At 44.0% G+C, this 16,586-nt stretch overlaps 1 protein-coding gene across 1 annotated transcript in view; it reads right to left on the bottom strand.

The window, feature by feature from the left end:
• Positions 1-2,530: 2,530 nt before the first annotated feature.
• SOS1 (SOS Ras/Rac guanine nucleotide exchange factor 1) overlaps positions 2,531-16,586 on the bottom strand; it is a 122,493-nt gene continuing 108,437 nt past the window's right edge. Inside the window, exons 15-20 of the mRNA XM_019515879.1 lie at positions 12,813-12,949; positions 9,239-9,411; positions 7,180-7,296; positions 6,707-6,971; positions 5,298-5,416; positions 2,531-3,436 (exon numbers count right to left, since the gene is read on the bottom strand). Coding sequence (XP_019371424.1) covers positions 2,942-3,436; positions 5,298-5,416; positions 6,707-6,971; positions 7,180-7,296; positions 9,239-9,411; positions 12,813-12,949 — 1,306 coding nt within the window. The 3' untranslated portion in view covers positions 2,531-2,941. The remainder of the gene's footprint in view (positions 3,437-5,297; positions 5,417-6,706; positions 6,972-7,179; positions 7,297-9,238; positions 9,412-12,812; positions 12,950-16,586) is intronic.

Below are 16,586 nucleotides of genomic sequence, written 5' to 3' on the forward strand. Positions count from 1 at the left end.
TGAAAAATTCAGTGCTAAAAGAATTATTTCTCGCAAATGAAACTGACAGCGTATGAGACAAGCCAGTGCTTTGCATCTGTGCTCTAGACCAGCATTTCTCAACCCATGGGTCGCAAGAATATACGAATGTTGCGACTAAACTTTAAAAATGGACCAACACACTTTAAAAATAGATTCTCCTTTAAAGGAGAAAAATGTGGGAAACTGTAGCTTTTCTCTTGCAGGCTGGAAGAGTTCCAGCCTGCAAGAGTCTGTTTGGGCCCCCTGCCCCCTCACCCACTGCTCCACACACTGGGATGTGGAGGTCTGGGGGCAGTGGATCAGGACAGGCCATCAATGTTTACAAATGAGTCCTGGTACAAAAAAGATTGAGAACCACTGCTCTAAACTTCTAGCCTAGATGCAAGGGATCTGGCTGTTTTTTTAGTCTTGTCTTTCATACTTTGTCAGTGAGGGAGTGTTCCTTGCACTGATGAACACTGACACCTTCTGCATGACAGAAGGATGGTACTTGCACTGTAAAGGGAATTTAAATGCTTATCGTGTAGTGCTCGATTTCCTCATAATTAAGGACTTTGGATCCTCAATGCAACTTGGAAGGAAGGTGGCATTATTCCAATTTCACAAAAGGGAAATTGAGGCACAAATAAGATTTAGTAACTCCTGCTAGAACCCACAAGAAGTCTGTACCTGAACCAGGAGCAGAACCTGGCTCTCCTGTACTCCAGTCCAATGACCTAATCACTGGACCATTCTCCCTTCCTAGCAACCATGATTCTGAGCATACAGAACAGGAGATAAGAACTTGGGCATCTGGCGTTGAGGGAGAACTCCTCTGCAAAGCCATCAGTTTTTATAACTTTCCCGTGGTTATTCATTTTCCTTAGTTATATCTGAAGCACTAGCAACTCTACATTGCCTGCAGGACAGGGTTGGATAAAGCGCATATGTCAAAGTCCTCCTTTGAAGCTGAGTTTATCAATCTTACAAATAAAGAGGAGAAATACCATTTTTTTGCCAGGAAAATGGTTTAAAAAATAGATATAAACCTAAAGCTACACAAACAAATTCTCAGTATCTGGCTACAACAAAATTTGCTGCTTAATGCTGATGAAAACTAAACATCTTCTGAAATGTAAAGACCATGTTCTAGTATGATGGAGCACATTTCACTGATCTAATGGCACTGTAAAAAGTTACTCAAATGGATTTCCAGCATGACTAATTGCTCTAGGAAAACCATTGTTAATGACATGGCTTTCTGGGTTGCTGAAATGTATTTGTATCAAAGAAGAAACTTGATGGAAATTTACTATGACCCATGAGCCTTATTAAATAAAGATGAGATACTGCACACTTCACAAACATTACTGTAGTGGAGAATAATAAAACTTCTTTTCTTCAATAACTGGCATGCATTATTGTCACAGTATTGTTTAGAATCAGAAGAGCAGTACACAGGTTTATGGATAATCCATGTCATGATATTTATGAAGGTAAATGCTCTGTCATGTACATTTCTGACACAGTAAATAATTACTGTAAAGATTAGATTTTTTTAAGACAAAGTTTGAAATTCTATAGCACGCTGCATACATGAGATATGGGAAGTTTTAAAATGTATACAGTAATTCACTTCGGGAGAAACCCAGCTCTTTCATTCTAACTAATCTTTGTTTCACAGCCCACAACTCAATTTTTCTTTAAACTTATTTATTACTAAAATACATATACTGAACTAGGAAAAAATGCGTACCACAACATGTGCTTTATCCCCTTTTCAGTGTTTAACTGAAAAACTGAATTGTACATTTGTCGTTGTAATAATTTAAGGTACGTCAGCGAAACAAATATCTGGCTCTATTTCAATTAAATTAAAAACAATCTGCAAGTATATTTATGCAACATTCACTATATACATGATTTACGCAACTTCAAGGCAATTCTATGTATGCTGATTAATCTATTATTAGTAAAACATGACTATAACTATGGAAAATGGCCAGCAAGTGCTCCTTTCACAACAAGTGATGGTGTTTTCATGGCGTGATTAAGTATAGCTAAAAGCCATGAAATGGATTATCAGTAAACCTTAAAAACAACGGAGATATCCTATCATAGATTAACAGTCTCCTAAATGTAGTAGTATAGTTACTTCAGACAATAGTGCTGCTGTTTTCATATTCTGCCGTCATTTTAATGACATAGGACTTTAATCTGCTCTAGTTAAAGAAAGCAGTAATTACACATTTATGCTTCCTGGCAAAAATTTTTTTGAACTGGCACCATAATTTCATAAAATAATAATTAAGTACCTCTTTGGTGAGACCTAGGTACCCACACTATTCGTTGCAACAATTTGTAAACAGGACCGCAATGCAGTGCTATGCCTTTAGTCTAACACAGTTAGGTACCACGGATCTTCCTCACAGTCCTTTTCATGATTTTGGGAGAGTATTTGAAAGCAGGGAGTAAAAGCAAAGGGAAGTTAAGGAGGATACAAAGTTCCCTGTTTGAGATTTTTTTTTTCTTCCAAAAGTGCATAATTTTTTCATTCCAATAACTGGGTCACTGTATGGGACTGATGCACACAAAACTACGTTTTCCATTCTGTCCTGGACATTAGAGATCATTACACAAAACACACTCTCTTCTCATTGGCCAGAGAAGTCCCTCAAGTCTGTTTTCTGGTACAATCAGTTGTCCAATTACTCTAGAACAGTGTCCCATGTACTAAAATAGGAACTTCAAGTCCATCAGTTGCTTTGTGATAATGTCTGCTTTTGTGATTCAGTTTCTGCATCCTGCATTTCAAATTTATCATGAGTTTTTAGTGTTTGGTGTACACATCCTAACTCCTTGGCGCCAGCAGATTCAGTGCATCCATTGCCAGCAACAGACATAGCGCCAGGGAAACGCAACTCCAACAGCAAAGACTAACTCAGGAGGAGTGGGCGTTCTCCAGCAAAGGTGGTCCGTCTCGATGCATCGATGGATGTGTGTGCTCCCTTTTATAAGTTTTTGGAGGAAGCTTTGGGATATGTTGAGAAGTGCTTTGTCGTGGAGGAACAGGTGGCCCAGTAACAGGATGGAGGTCCACATCTTGCTGTATCAAAGGAGGTGATGGCAGATGTCTCCGTGCTACATGTGGAGAAGGAGTTTGAGGGGGTGGGGGAGTAAATGGAGAGGGACTGTTTGGAAAAAAGGTATTGCCGAGTTCACTTTTTCGACCTAAAGGTGGGGGCTGGAGGTGTAGTGGTGAGCTAGAGAAGACATCTGGTGTTCGCACAGGTTCTCGCGGCGGTAAAACAGGAGGGCTTTCAGGGGGGTCTGATATGGAGGTCCGATCTGGCACCGAGTACCTTGGCGAATACACTTTTGAGGTGGGTTGTCTTGGAGGAATTGCTGGTGGACTGTCCATATGTGCAGAAGTAATCTGGAGAAGATAAACATTTAATTAAATGGTTGTTACTTAAACAGCAGTAGCCCCTGAAGGCCTCAATCAGGATGAGGGCTCAGCTGCATTGTTACATGCTATACAAACACAAGTTATCCAACCAAAACCTGGAGCAACAATAAACAAGTGTGAAACAACTTAGAAGAACTGGGGAAGAAGAACAAGTGAAACTGATTAAGCAAGGCAGCAAGTGGGTGGAGCTGACCGGAGCTGGAAGATGCAGGCTCCTCTTATGGGTATGGATGGTGAGGGGTCAGTCAAAAGTAGAGATGGGGAAGCGGGAATGCATCAGGGGGCTGTCATGAGGGACTACATACCCATGGCTGCAAAGAAGAGAAGATTCATGGGAAAGGCTGCAGAAAGGACTGGGTGCTGCAAGAAGCAGACTGGCTCAGTGGTCAGAGCAACAATTCCTGAGGAAATTCCAGCTCAGCTGTTTGATCGGGTGCTGAGGTGCCCATCAGTCCTTGAGCAAGAGCCCAGAGAATGAGTAGGAACACAAAGCACTTTTTCTCTAGAGAACAAGGGACTGGGGGGGAAGAGCAGAACAGGCTAATGCTCTTCAAGGGGGCAAACAAAACACTATTCTGTCCTGAAGACTGAAATAATAAGATCAAAGTGGGATTTTTCAAAGCCACTTAAGTGACCCAAAAGTGTAAATTTCATTGAAGGCAAAGGAGGTTACAATGAACTCTGCCACTGAAAACAAAGGCGAGTAGGATCTCCACTGCGGCTAGGGACAGAAATTACACACTGGTTCAAATCCATAACAACAGAAGTTCAGTGCACACAAACAGCTTTCAAATAGCAAAAACTGGTTTAGGATAAACCTGGATGGATGTAGTATTAGAATTAACTGATTTAGGTTAAATTGGTTTACTTAACTTCTGTACCAGATCCCCTCCAGATTCAAGTTAACTTAGTCCCCCAGCATCCCAGGATGCTTTGCACCTCCCCCAGCCCCCCCAGTCACAGGGTGGGTGGACTAGCCTTGGCCCAAGCTGTCTGCTCCAGTTGAGCAGGGAGGTGTGCTTGAGCTCCCCCGACTTCTGGCCTGGGCCACTGCAGGCATGTGGCTGCATTTCTGGAATCAAAAGTAAATGTCTGTTCACTTGTTTATTGGTTCAATCTAAGCAGCATAGACTAATCTGAAAAGATTGAATTGATTCAGCCTTGGACTTTCTGACTGCCTGTATTTAGCCTAGGTGGCTTGGGAAAAACTAAGTAAATCACACTTTAATTCTATAAGGCCCTGAGCACTTCCCCACAGAAGTCAAGAGGCCTCTGCTCCAGGTGCAGAGGCAGGCCCGAGTCATGATCAAGGGCCAGGCACACATATGCAGGGAGAGGAAAGATTGAACAGTATGTTGGACAAGAAACTGAGGCAGACAGCATGGGCTCAACACATTTTGCTGAAGCTCTTGGGGCAGACAAACTCCAAAACCTTGTCACATTATGGCTGTCTTTCCTCCCTTCTCCTCCCCACATCCCCTTTTAGGATTATCTTGCTGGACAAGGAGGGCTGCCTGAAGCCACAACTTCTCCTAGCGAAAGCTGGGACAGGAACACAGGAGCTCCAAGCCTGGGTAATGAAAAGCATTCCAAGCCCTAACTTTAGATCCCTTTCATACTATTACAGTTGGTTTTTTGACCCCACTCTGGTCAGAGGTCTGTCTTTTTGCAGGTTTAAGAAAACAACTACATACTCTTCCCATCCAATTCCATTTTGTTGAAAGCTGTTTCCTCACTTTACAGACACCCTGTGTTACCCTCGTGGATAATATGCATCTCACTATTTCACAAATATATACATTCAGAGTTTGTTTATTTGTTTATTTACCTTTGATGGGGAGGATTCTGCTGGGGCAGATTCTGGTCGTCTCCGTGGAGGAACAGGAGGGGGAACAGGCGTTTCATCAGAGCTTTTGTTAAAGCTTATGGATGATACTGAAGCAGATCCTGATGAACATTTAAAAATAAAAGCTTGAAGATGACTGCACTTTATATCCCTTTTGTTATTTTTTTCTGCTCGCCTTTAACAACAGTTCAGTACGTAATTGTTAACTTGTACTGAAGCATGCATAACAAATAAGTGTGAACAGAGGGGAGATAATTCAGTAAATTATCATCATAGAGTTACTTTGCTCAAAAAAAACAAACCAACCAATGCCCACCAACTAGCACCAAACCAGTTGTAAAGCATAAAAATATTTTTAATCACGCTGTTTAATTTCACACAGGGAACTTGAACAGAAAATCTCTTTCTGGCATCTGAGCAAACTGTTGTATTACGTTAGGATTTTCTCACTCATCTCTACTTCCCAAAAATACATATGGAGACTGAAGATGCTTGCATTACAGCAGCAGCATAAGGACTTAGGTAAACCTGAAGCTTAATGATGCAGAAAGAACTTCTTTTGGGGAAGGATGAGCCCAAAGACTAGGACTCAGTAGATTAAGGGTCAGTTTCCCAGTTTTGCTACTAGCCTGCAGCGTGACTTTTGCTGTGGGCAAGCCCATTCCCTTCTCAGTACAAAAATGGGGCTAACGTTATAGATGCTACTATGAGATCTTTGAGATGCATGGATTTAAACAAGCATTTTAAAAACTAAGCATTATTAGAAATACTTTACAGAGCAAGTAGTCTTCTCTAGCTGACAGAGAATGGAGAAAAGGCTGAGGTACCGACCCATTTAGGCATAAGTGTTGCATTTAGCAGAAGGCAGGATAGTATATAAGAGTGTTATTTAAATTTCACTTGAATTTATGCTTTCTTTTCTTTAAAAAAAAAGACTGACATTTAGTTGAGACCAGGTAAGTAGGTCTGGCACTGAATAAGGTAGCAGAGCTCCATTACCCTCACTATGTAGTACAAACCAGTGCCAAGCACATACACCACAAACTTTCCAGGTGATCCTTATTTTGCTAAAGCAGAAGTTTAGGTTTTGCTGCAAGAAGTAGGCTGAGAGCACATTCCACAGCCACTAATAATCTACTCCCCTTTCAGCATTCTGCTCTGACAATCGCTCTGCAGGGATTTTAAATATCACACAAGCAAGGCTCCTAATTCTACACTATTCCTTATTTGACAATCATTTTTAAGTTAACATTAACCAAAGTAAAAATGCACTGAGACTTGCTGTCCATACAACGAGACAAAAGTATGTACGGATATAATCACTTCTGAAGAAGGAAATGTGTTCGTGCCAGAAATAATCATTTAAGACCATTCTTGGATTTAGCACCTACTTGAATGGAAAGGACTCGAAGGGTCTGAGTCAAATACACTGCAGGCATCTGTAGTGCTAGAAGTGGCAGATGCTGGGGGTGGGGTCAGAGGTGTTCGTGGAGAATTGGGTGCAGATGCTGTACTTTCTGTTTCACTCTCAGGGATGCGACTGTAACTAATTTTTCTTGGCTCCTGTTGCAGTGGCGTAGGATGTCTCATGGTACCTGGTCTTGGGTTTGAAGGACGAACACCTGGAGACTTGAGGGGATAGCTGTATTTTTTTGGCTGCAAAGACATCAGGTGATAAATATCAGTTAAATATCTTGTAGCAGAATAAAAATGGACCTTTATAAGTCAAGTTACCTTCTCCCCATCACAAAAATTCATACAGTTTCATCTCAATGCTAATCAGTTCTTAAAACAAATCTTGCTACATTGTTGAAAGCACAGCTTTAAAGAGTCTATTAAGAAAGAATAAAATCTGAATACTAACAAATCTTGGTGGAGGTTTGGAATTTCGTGGCTCAATTTCCAATGACTTGTTGAACAGATAATCTGTGAATTCTTTCTCCATGCTACTTCCCATTGGATTCAAATTTTCAAAAAACCTCTGGAATACAAGTAAAAAGAGTACAGAATAAGCTACTTCTACAGGCTGGGTTCTAACGGCTTTATTATACAGTTGTCAAAGGTTTCAGAAGGAATACTAGGTAAGCAGTTTTAACTGAGAAAACAATCAGTAATGATCTCACTTAAACAATCAGTAACAATATCAAATATAATTGTTGTTTGTCCCACTATTCCCATTACCTTGATAAATCTCTTCAACTGACGACACACAGAAACCCCAAGGGTCTGCAAGGACTCCAGTGAAACCTACTTACATCATCCCATTTCTCACTGCAACACATTACAGCGAGGGAATGTAGCACTTCCAGCACATGCACATAACAATGGAATTAAAAATATGGTACAAAACCAGTTCAAATGAAAGGATTCCTTTTCTTTTTACAATTTGGAATAGCTTCACAATGGAGGGCTGGAGTCACATTTTTATACTGTAAAAAGGAAAATTACCTCTAAATTCTAACTTTTAGAGTCCCAAACAAAATTCTCACTCAAGAGACCAACCAGTTCCAGAGAAAAGCTGACTGGAAATCCCTTACTTAAATTTTTTACTCCTTTTGAACAGTAGCATGCCAGATACCCACATCTGGCCAGCACATGCTTCCAGCTGTTTTTATCAGTTTCTGAAAGTATTGCAAGGAAGCAAAAGCCCCCAAAGCACATCTTTGTATTTATAAAAATAGATCAGTAATAATTTACAGACCCTAGAGGATGTCAGTTTGAATGCTAAAAAAAAAATACACCATATCAAAAGAATCCTTGCCATTTTAGGGAGGGCTAGAGGTAAAAGGAAGTGTTGCTGTACCTTTAAGAAGCAGAATATAAGAACCTAGCTCCCTTCCCTTAAAGAAACTGAATGCCAGAGTCTCAGCCTTGGAAATCCAACAGCTCAAGCTGGCACACATTTAAAAATGGAAAATGAAGATAATCTTGCAAAAAAGTTATCAGAGCAAGGAGACGATCTATAGGAGTGGGCAAAATGACCTGCAGGCTACATCTGGCCTGACAATTGATCCTATCCAGCCTGCTGCCCCTTCACCCCCCAGATTCCCTCCCCTGACTAGCTTCCTGGATGGGGTGTAATGCAGTGTGTCAAGCAGTCATCCAACTCGCTCACCGCAATGAGCCATTGCCACTGCAGGGCTGCTCAGCCCAGGGCAGCACCCTCCCCTCACCCCCTCAACTTTCTTGATGTGGTGCAGCAGCTCAGTGTGGCAAGTGGCATGGCTACTCAGTGTACTGCACTGCGCCCAATCCCATGTGGGCCCAGCTGCCAGTGGTTGTGACGCTAGGACTGCACAGCACCAACAGGAAGCTGGGGGGGTGAGGTTTGGCAGGGGGAGGTAGAGAAACAGGAATTTGCACACTGCATGGCCTGGCCTTGGCTATGGCAGAGTAGAATGGCATGGAGCGCAGCCCTCTCTAAGGCTCCCAGAGGCAGCCAGATAAAACGAACTTCCCCCAGAACAGCTCACCAAAACTTCTTAAGTGGCTCTCCAGCCCAAATAATTGCCCAGCCCTGGTATATGGGAAAGATGGCTATGTAGGTTATCACAGACCATCTAAACCAAATGCAGTGAATATAGATCTGATGAAGAGCAAATCCATTAAAGATCACTGGGAAACAGGCAACAGCACAAGGGGAATGGTGGAAAAATGCAAATTCTGAAAAGAGCTTTGCTACCAATGCCAAGAAGGAACCCACTACAATATACTGTAAACAGAGACTGGGACTTTGGTACCTGACAGCCGCCACATCTCGTTCACTGCTATTACTGTGTCCCAACAGCTCTCTCTAGGACTTTAGATCCAAGAGTGAGAAGCTTGATGTTAGCAATAAATTTAATATCAACTCTAAAATATACCTTTACAACTCACCACAAAGTATCCTCAATATTTGGATATATAAAAATGATGCCACTTACTCTGATGTCAAATTCCACTCTTAAGCAGTAGGGCTGGTTCTGGTACTGCTGTATCTCCCCAGTGATTTCAGCTACTTTCCTTCGCTTGCTGAAGTTTATTAGCTCTTTTCCATGACGTTTTAGAAATTCAGGGTTGCCTTCTTCTGTTTTCAAGATGTTTGTCAAATAAATTCCTATAACAGTGCACAGAAGAAAGATTATGATTTCACAGTACAAAACAAGGAGAAAACAAACCATGGCTAAAACAGGAAGAAGGCAGGGTAGGCTTGTACATTATACAGTAACTAAATCAGAGATAAGCTATACATTTCTGATTTAGAATGTATCTGAATCTATATCAAAATAGGTATTGACATCTTTGACTTGAAATAGGAAAGCCTTTTAAAGAACTGAACTTAAGTAACGCAGTTATTTAGTGACAATTTTCTCTGTGGGACTCACTGACAGAATTGTGCCAAAATTCATGTAAGGGCAATATATTGAACTTTTAAACATGTCTTTCCTTGTAAACTGCCAGGTTGCATAATATGAAAATCAAAATAAAAAAAATCATAGCATGAAAATATATCAAAAGTCTGAAAATCAATCCATTGCTCATGAAGCTCATGCCACCTATATTGAAGAATGAAAATCTAAGAGTTTGAGTTTCACAAGATAATGAGATTTCATGCATCAGAGGAAGCCTAAGAGTCTTCTCACAAGCACCCTTTTCCCCAGAGCCACAAAGCCCTGGGCAACTCACATCCACATCACTTTGAGATTAGGTGTAAAACATGTTATGTTAGGTTTTGCCCATGACATTAGCTCATGATGCAGCAGTCTCCTCTACTGGCCTCAGAAACATTTAACAGCATAGGGAGTAGAGAAAGAGCACATACCTCTCAGCAAAACGCATGTACCCCAGTTTGAAAACCAGTGCCCTGTGGCAAGTTTTTATAGCCAATTGTATCTGAGAGGTCCAGCTCATATGCATTCATTTTGCCCAAGCCCAAAAAGCCATCACCACCATTATTCCAAGTCCTTGTTTGAAAATGGCTTGCAACAACAGAACACTGCCAGAGTTGGAGATTCAGTGGCAAGCTTATCAGCAGGGATCCTGGTTTTCTCCAATTAAAAACTGCAAATTCTCTGATTAAAAATTCTAAATTTTCTGATAAAAAGAAAAGAAAATCCGTGATAAAAATTAAAGGCCCCCCACAGCCCTGCCCCAGTGCTGCTGGTGCCCCACGTTCCCCCCCACAGCCTCAACAGCCCTCCTGATGCCCCTCACAACAGCCCCCCAGACATAGACATGGAGACACAGAAGCACACAGACCCTGACACCCACCCCAGCAGGTAAGTGTGTGTGGAGGGAAGAGGCGGGGCAGGACAGGGGAAAGGTAAGGTGCTGGGGGATAGATTAAGAAGGTGGGGAGTGTGCCCCTGTGCCCACTCTCAGGAGCAGAGCCGGAGGCTGAGGGCAGGGGTGCCAATCTGCAGGCTGCATACACGGTGGCCAGCCTGAAAGGGTTCACATGAGGAGGCCGCCACTGCAACTCTGTCACTGCACCCTGCATTACCATCCCACGGCCACCTGCATGGTTTTGTGGGCAAGTGGAGCAGGGCATGGCAGTGCAGTGGCAACCACTGCTGCACAGCTCTGGGCCTGGCTCCACTGTGGCAGCGGGAGGTTTTCTAGGCAGTGGCTGTCACCACTGGCACACAACAGCCATTGCTACTTACCTGTGGGGCCACCCATGTCAGTGGTGATGGCCACTGTGTACAGAACCTGCTGCCACCACGGACCTGTGCCTGGTGCTGTGCAGCCAGCTGCACGGCGGCAGTGGTGGCGGCCATGGTCACTGCGCAGTGCAAGATGGTGGTGGGGGGTGGCTGTGTGGTGCCTGGCTGCCACCACACTGCTGCTGCCCCCTTCGGCTGGCCGCACAGCTCTGGGCACAGCTCCGCAGTGGTGCGGGGAGGTTTTGTAGGCAGCGGCTGTCACTGCTGGCATGGACCTGCAGGTAAGTGGCAGCGGCAGCAGCCACTGCAGAGCCAGCCATGGAGCTGTGCAGCCGGCTGCATGCCAGCCTCCTTGCCCCCCTCCCCTGGGCAGGCAGCCAGGCAGCATGTGTGCCCTGCTTCACTTACCTGCAAAGCCCCCCGCATAGGGGCACCCCCCCCCCCCCCCCCCCCGCCCCCCTAGCCCCCAACCATCTTCCCCAGCTCTGCCCCACAGCAGCACTTACCTCTAGGCTCCAGGGCCAAAGGGCAAGTCTGAGCCTGAGCCCAGGCTTGGCTGCCTCAGAGGCTCAGGCCCTGCCTTTCCCCCTCTCCCACCCACTCTGGGCAGGGCTGGGGATTTCCCACCCTTTCTACAATCAGCTCTTGCAAGCTTGTTCCAGCCTCCAAAACTCTTTGCAAAACCGAAGAATCCGCAGATTTCTCTGCTAAAAGGGGAAATTCATGTTTTCTCCGATAAAAACAGGGAATCTGTGGTTTTCTCCATTTTTCCCGTGGGAAACGGAAAACCCGTATCCCTGCTTATCAGTGAACTGGCTCAGAAGGAGACTGAATACAAAGTAGCACTTGGAGAAGTCAACTGTGGCAGTGTATACACATTCAAATATCTGGGAGAACTCTCTTAGGTTTGTTCTTGTGGTAGAAAAAACTTAACCAGAGCCACAGGTACAAACATTCACCTGCTGAAGCCTTGAAAAGTGAAGAGCTTGCAGTGCTGACACTGCAGCTGGGGGAGGAGGGAGGCAAGGGTGCCCCTGTGCACACATTTCAGTGTGCTCTGCAGACTCCCTTAGTCTGCCTGGCAATAGATGGCAGCAGTACATAGGGCAGTCCTGATAAGCTGCTTATGATCAGTCTGGGTTAGCCAGCGCTTCCATGCAGCATGATATGAGATTGTGAAGGGGACATGTTCTGCTCCCTGATGGAGCAGCAAAGTGCAGCAAGTAACACATTATCTCCTTAAGGGAGGCAGGGGTGTGGGGAGGGGGAAGGAGAGGGGAGGAATGCTGAAGGACTATGTTCTCTTCTGAGAGAAGCCACTGCATGCACAGACATTCACTCTCTTGGGAGTAATTTAACCTTGGTTGTTCCCAGATTGTTGTTTATGAAAACTGCCGCTCTAAGAGAAAAATACTGTGGAGCTTTACTTAGAACAAAGTTCCTTCCCTAACACTACCATGATTTTTTCCTTTTCAAAAGGGTCCTTGGAAAAAAAAAAATCCTGTTCTCTGAAACAGACACTGATCAAAGCAGGGTTATTTTTTAAAGCCCTGCACACACAGATATTGCATAAATATCCTCCCATGTGTTTGGAGAAAAAAAATACTTTTTCTGAATAGATCCATTTTTTCAGGCCAATGTTTTAACATTTTGAAAAAGGGTTTTATAAAGGGAAGCTTGTTGCAACTGAAAGAGGAAGAGGCTACTGCTTCTCTGTAACAGTACAAGCTTGGAGGTTTTCTGTAGAGTCTTAACCTCTTTTCACCAAAGTCAACATTAAAATTTTGCCACCGGTTTCAACTGGAGCAGGGTATTTCTTTTATATTTCTCGTCTAGAATCAAACTTTCTTACCAAAGAAAGGCACACATGGAGGATTAATGGACCTGAGTTTTGCCAAGTATTTCTTATAGTGATCTTCACTCAACTCATGAGCTTCTTCTAAAATCTTCTTTTGACGACTTGGAATTTGCTGAAAAGACATACAGAAAGGTCAGGAAGAAAGGCTTGGTAGTCCAGTGCCCAACTATGAATTTGGGAGCCACAGGTGTCACTGGCTTGTGGGACTATAAAGCCCAAAGAGGTTAAGTGACTTATCTAGTTTCCCATCTGTAAAATGGGAAACTAATAAAGAAAAAAGCTACATTGGTGCAGAATATTCAACATTCTACAAGCCATTAAGTAATTTAAAGCTTTTAGAAATACTGTATAACACCAATATTATGAAAGAAAAATAACAAGGATTAGAAAGCCTTGATAATTCATCTTGCTGCTATAAAACAGGATTAACATCAGGTATAAGAAAAGTCCATCTTATGTGAACAGCCCTCACTAAACAGGGCCAGAGAGCATTTCCTGGTTGAATCTCATTGGCACAGGGAAACACAAACAGCCCAGTTAGCTATGGAAAGATTCAGAGGCCTTAGCTGCATACAGACATTCATTTTTACTGGAACAAAATGTATTCAGGTAGAAAAATAGCCCAGGAGTTGACTTATACAGATGTTCTTCCAGCCCCATGGCAGGAGAAGTTCACAGGCAAGCTCTCCAGCTTGGAGGGGGGGGGGCACTGCAGGGTTACTTCCTGGGCCACCCCAACTCTTAGAGCAGTGGTTCCCAAACTGACAGATTGTCTACCACCACTTTAAAATGATACAATCTTAAGTGCTACCAGCAAATTTTTCAGTTCAACATTAAGTACCACCAGCAAATTTTTGTTATATAAAGTAAGTATAATAAATCTGTTATCTGCGTACCACTGGTGGTATGTGTACTAGATTGGGAACCACTGTCTTAGAGGATCCTCCTCATTAATTGGAAAGCCTGCCCTCTCCCTGCCTGGGAAAGTGGCTGGCTGCCAAGCAGCAGTTGGCAGCTGCTGAAAAGCAGCAGCCGTCACAGACAGCCAAGGAAGGTTCATGCCACAGGAGAATGCCCCTCTCCCTCCAGTCAGGAGGCTGGGGGTGGGGCATAGGGGGGCATTCCTCCCATGGTGGGAACCCTCCCAGATCTCCCCTGCAGGAGAATAGCTGCCCTCCTTGCACTCTTATGGACTGACCCAGAGGAGTGCCAGGGGCAGGGAACAGTACTAAGCTACCGCTGCAAGGCTCCAGGAGCCTTGCCACAGGGGTACAGCAGCCTGTCTCTCCCTGTACTACTCCAGGCTGACCCAAAGGAGTGCTAGGGGAGGCTCTTGGTTCCACCACTCAGCTGAGCAGCAGGGGAGAGGGACAAGGGGGGGAGAAGGGGCTGGGAGGCAGGCTTTGGAGGCTTTACCTAAGGCTGGCTCCAGACTCCTCTGGCTTTTAAAATTGGTTCCTCTTGCTGCTCAGCTGTGTAGCAAGGGAATGGAAGGAGAAGCTGCTGGGTGCTGCCAAGAGCTCGGCTGCTGTCCGTATCAGCTTTTCAACTGCCACCTGAGCAGTGGGGGGAGGCAAGGGGAAGCCATGGGGCAGTGCCTCAGCAATGCCCAGGAGCCAAGCAGAGGCCGTAGAGTGGTGTGACGTGGCAAAGCCCTTGCCTGTTTCTCACTCTAGGGTGCAGGTGAGGCTGTTCCTCCCCTCCCCTCCCCTCTATTAACAGGGGAGGGGGGAGGAAGGGGGGAAGAAACAGGGGGAAGCAATTGCCTTGGGGCCCAGCACTGCAGAACTGGACCCCAGAGGCCTGGTGCTGCCAGCTTCTGCCCCAGTACTAGGATCAGCACTGGATCCAGGGCACATGACCTGGGGCTCCCCATGGGTCTGGAAATTTAGCAGCAGAGGAGCAGTGCCACTGCCCCGCCCCCCTCCCCACTGCCAAATTTTCTGGACTTGTGGGGAGCACCACAGGGCAGCCGACATAGTGCTATGGGCTGGATCTAGCCTGCAGGCTATGGGTTGATCACCTCTAGCCTATACCAGGATGGCATCATGCCCCTGCCCACCCATATCCACAGGCACACTCCAAACCCAGAAGTGGGACAGTGAAGTCAGTCCAGGTTTGAATCCTGTAGCCAATTTCAAGCCCTCAGTCTCCAGCATGCTTGTTAGTGGCCTCCCAGTATTGTCCCCGAGTGGGCTCACCAGCATACTTCTGGGCTGGCATATGCCCGCTTAGGAACATCTTGGCCAAGACATGCTGTTGCTGCAGTATGGACAAGCCCAAATGAACCCTTCTGGCAGCAGGAGACTATTTCCTGTTGTCTGCAGATAGAAGGTTCCTCCACTTTCCCCAGGAACTACACTGATTCTTATGCTTTTCCATTAATCTGATTTTTATTTCCCATCTTATTAGCTGTTGCATCTTTGGAATACTAACTTGAAGATGCTAGTCATTTTTTATACCTCAGTGTCTGCCTGTCTTGGTCTGCAGTGAATCTGCTTGAGACCCAAGACTGAAATCTTCAACTGCACTGGAAGCCAGGAAGACATTTACAGCTCTACTTTACACTTTACTTCACTCCTTTGTAGGGAACTTTGCCTTCATTGGGGAAAGCAGAAATATGCAACACACTTATTTTTGTGGCACAGTGCCTATTCTGCCGGAATATTTGCTCTTCCTGCTTTATTGCCCAGGTATGTAATCTGGCTGCTTGCCCACATCGGACAACCTATGCTGCACACTATGCTGCAGAGCCTTGGTTGAACTAAGTCATGACTGTTTGGACCAGTTGAGAGGACAAAGCTTTCACAATACAAACATAGCTAGGGGTACAACATCTGGAGATCTGCTGTCATAACTTGAAGTTTAGTATGCACCTGGAAAGGCGCACAATTGGATTTTCAAATACGTACTGATAATTCACTTTCCAACTAACCTTAAAGAAAAGAAAAAAACCCTCCACAAAGCTTGTTTTACCTGTGTAAAACTTACCAAAATTCAAGTTAAAAGTTTTAACTGCTTTTGTATTAGTCAAAAAGCCTAACAGCTGAAGAAAGCTAAGAAACTATTTTTTTCCCTTGCCTGAAAAATCCAAAGTGGCTTAGATTAAGTCTTTGCCATGCCTGGTTTTTCCTCAGACCTGACAAATGCCCTGCATTTGGAACTTGTTTAAGGCTATCCCAACCATGTAGTTGATCCAATGAAAAAGATCACCCAAAGAAATCTTTGCCTCTTGCAAGGTGACTGAAAGAATTTAACTTTCCAGAAATATTCATCTCTGGTCAGAAATTATACAAATTGCAGCCCAAAAGACAAATAGGTTATTATGGAAACTATTAACACAATCTTTAACCACACTACTTGCTTCTTTCGACTAATAAGCCATGAGAAATATATTTACTTTTCCCATAATCTTTCCTTTTGTTCTGAGTATTAACCAGATCTTGTCCTCCATATATTTCTATTTGCTTTTAAATATTTTTTAATAATTATGAACCTATGTATTGAAGTTTCTCCTCCTCTTCTTGAGAAACAGCTTTGACTCTGCCTTTCACAGCTTTCTTCCTACTATCTACCTTTCTCTCCTTTATTCTTTCACTCATTTTCTGCTTTTTCCCCCTCAATCCTTGCAGTTTGTTCTGATTCTTTTGATTGGTACACTGCCTGCGCGTGGACATGGTGAACATCAGGTACAACAGAATGGTACTGAAAGGAGGTATCTAAAGGAAAAGGATGTTGACCTAACTTTATGCTTGTAAGGAAAAAGCT

This window comes from Gavialis gangeticus, unplaced genomic scaffold, assembly GCF_001723915.1.
Source record: "Gavialis gangeticus isolate Ggan-Ray unplaced genomic scaffold, GavGan_comp1, whole genome shotgun sequence".
NCBI classification, from domain to species: Eukaryota; Metazoa; Chordata; order Crocodylia; family Gavialidae; genus Gavialis; species Gavialis gangeticus.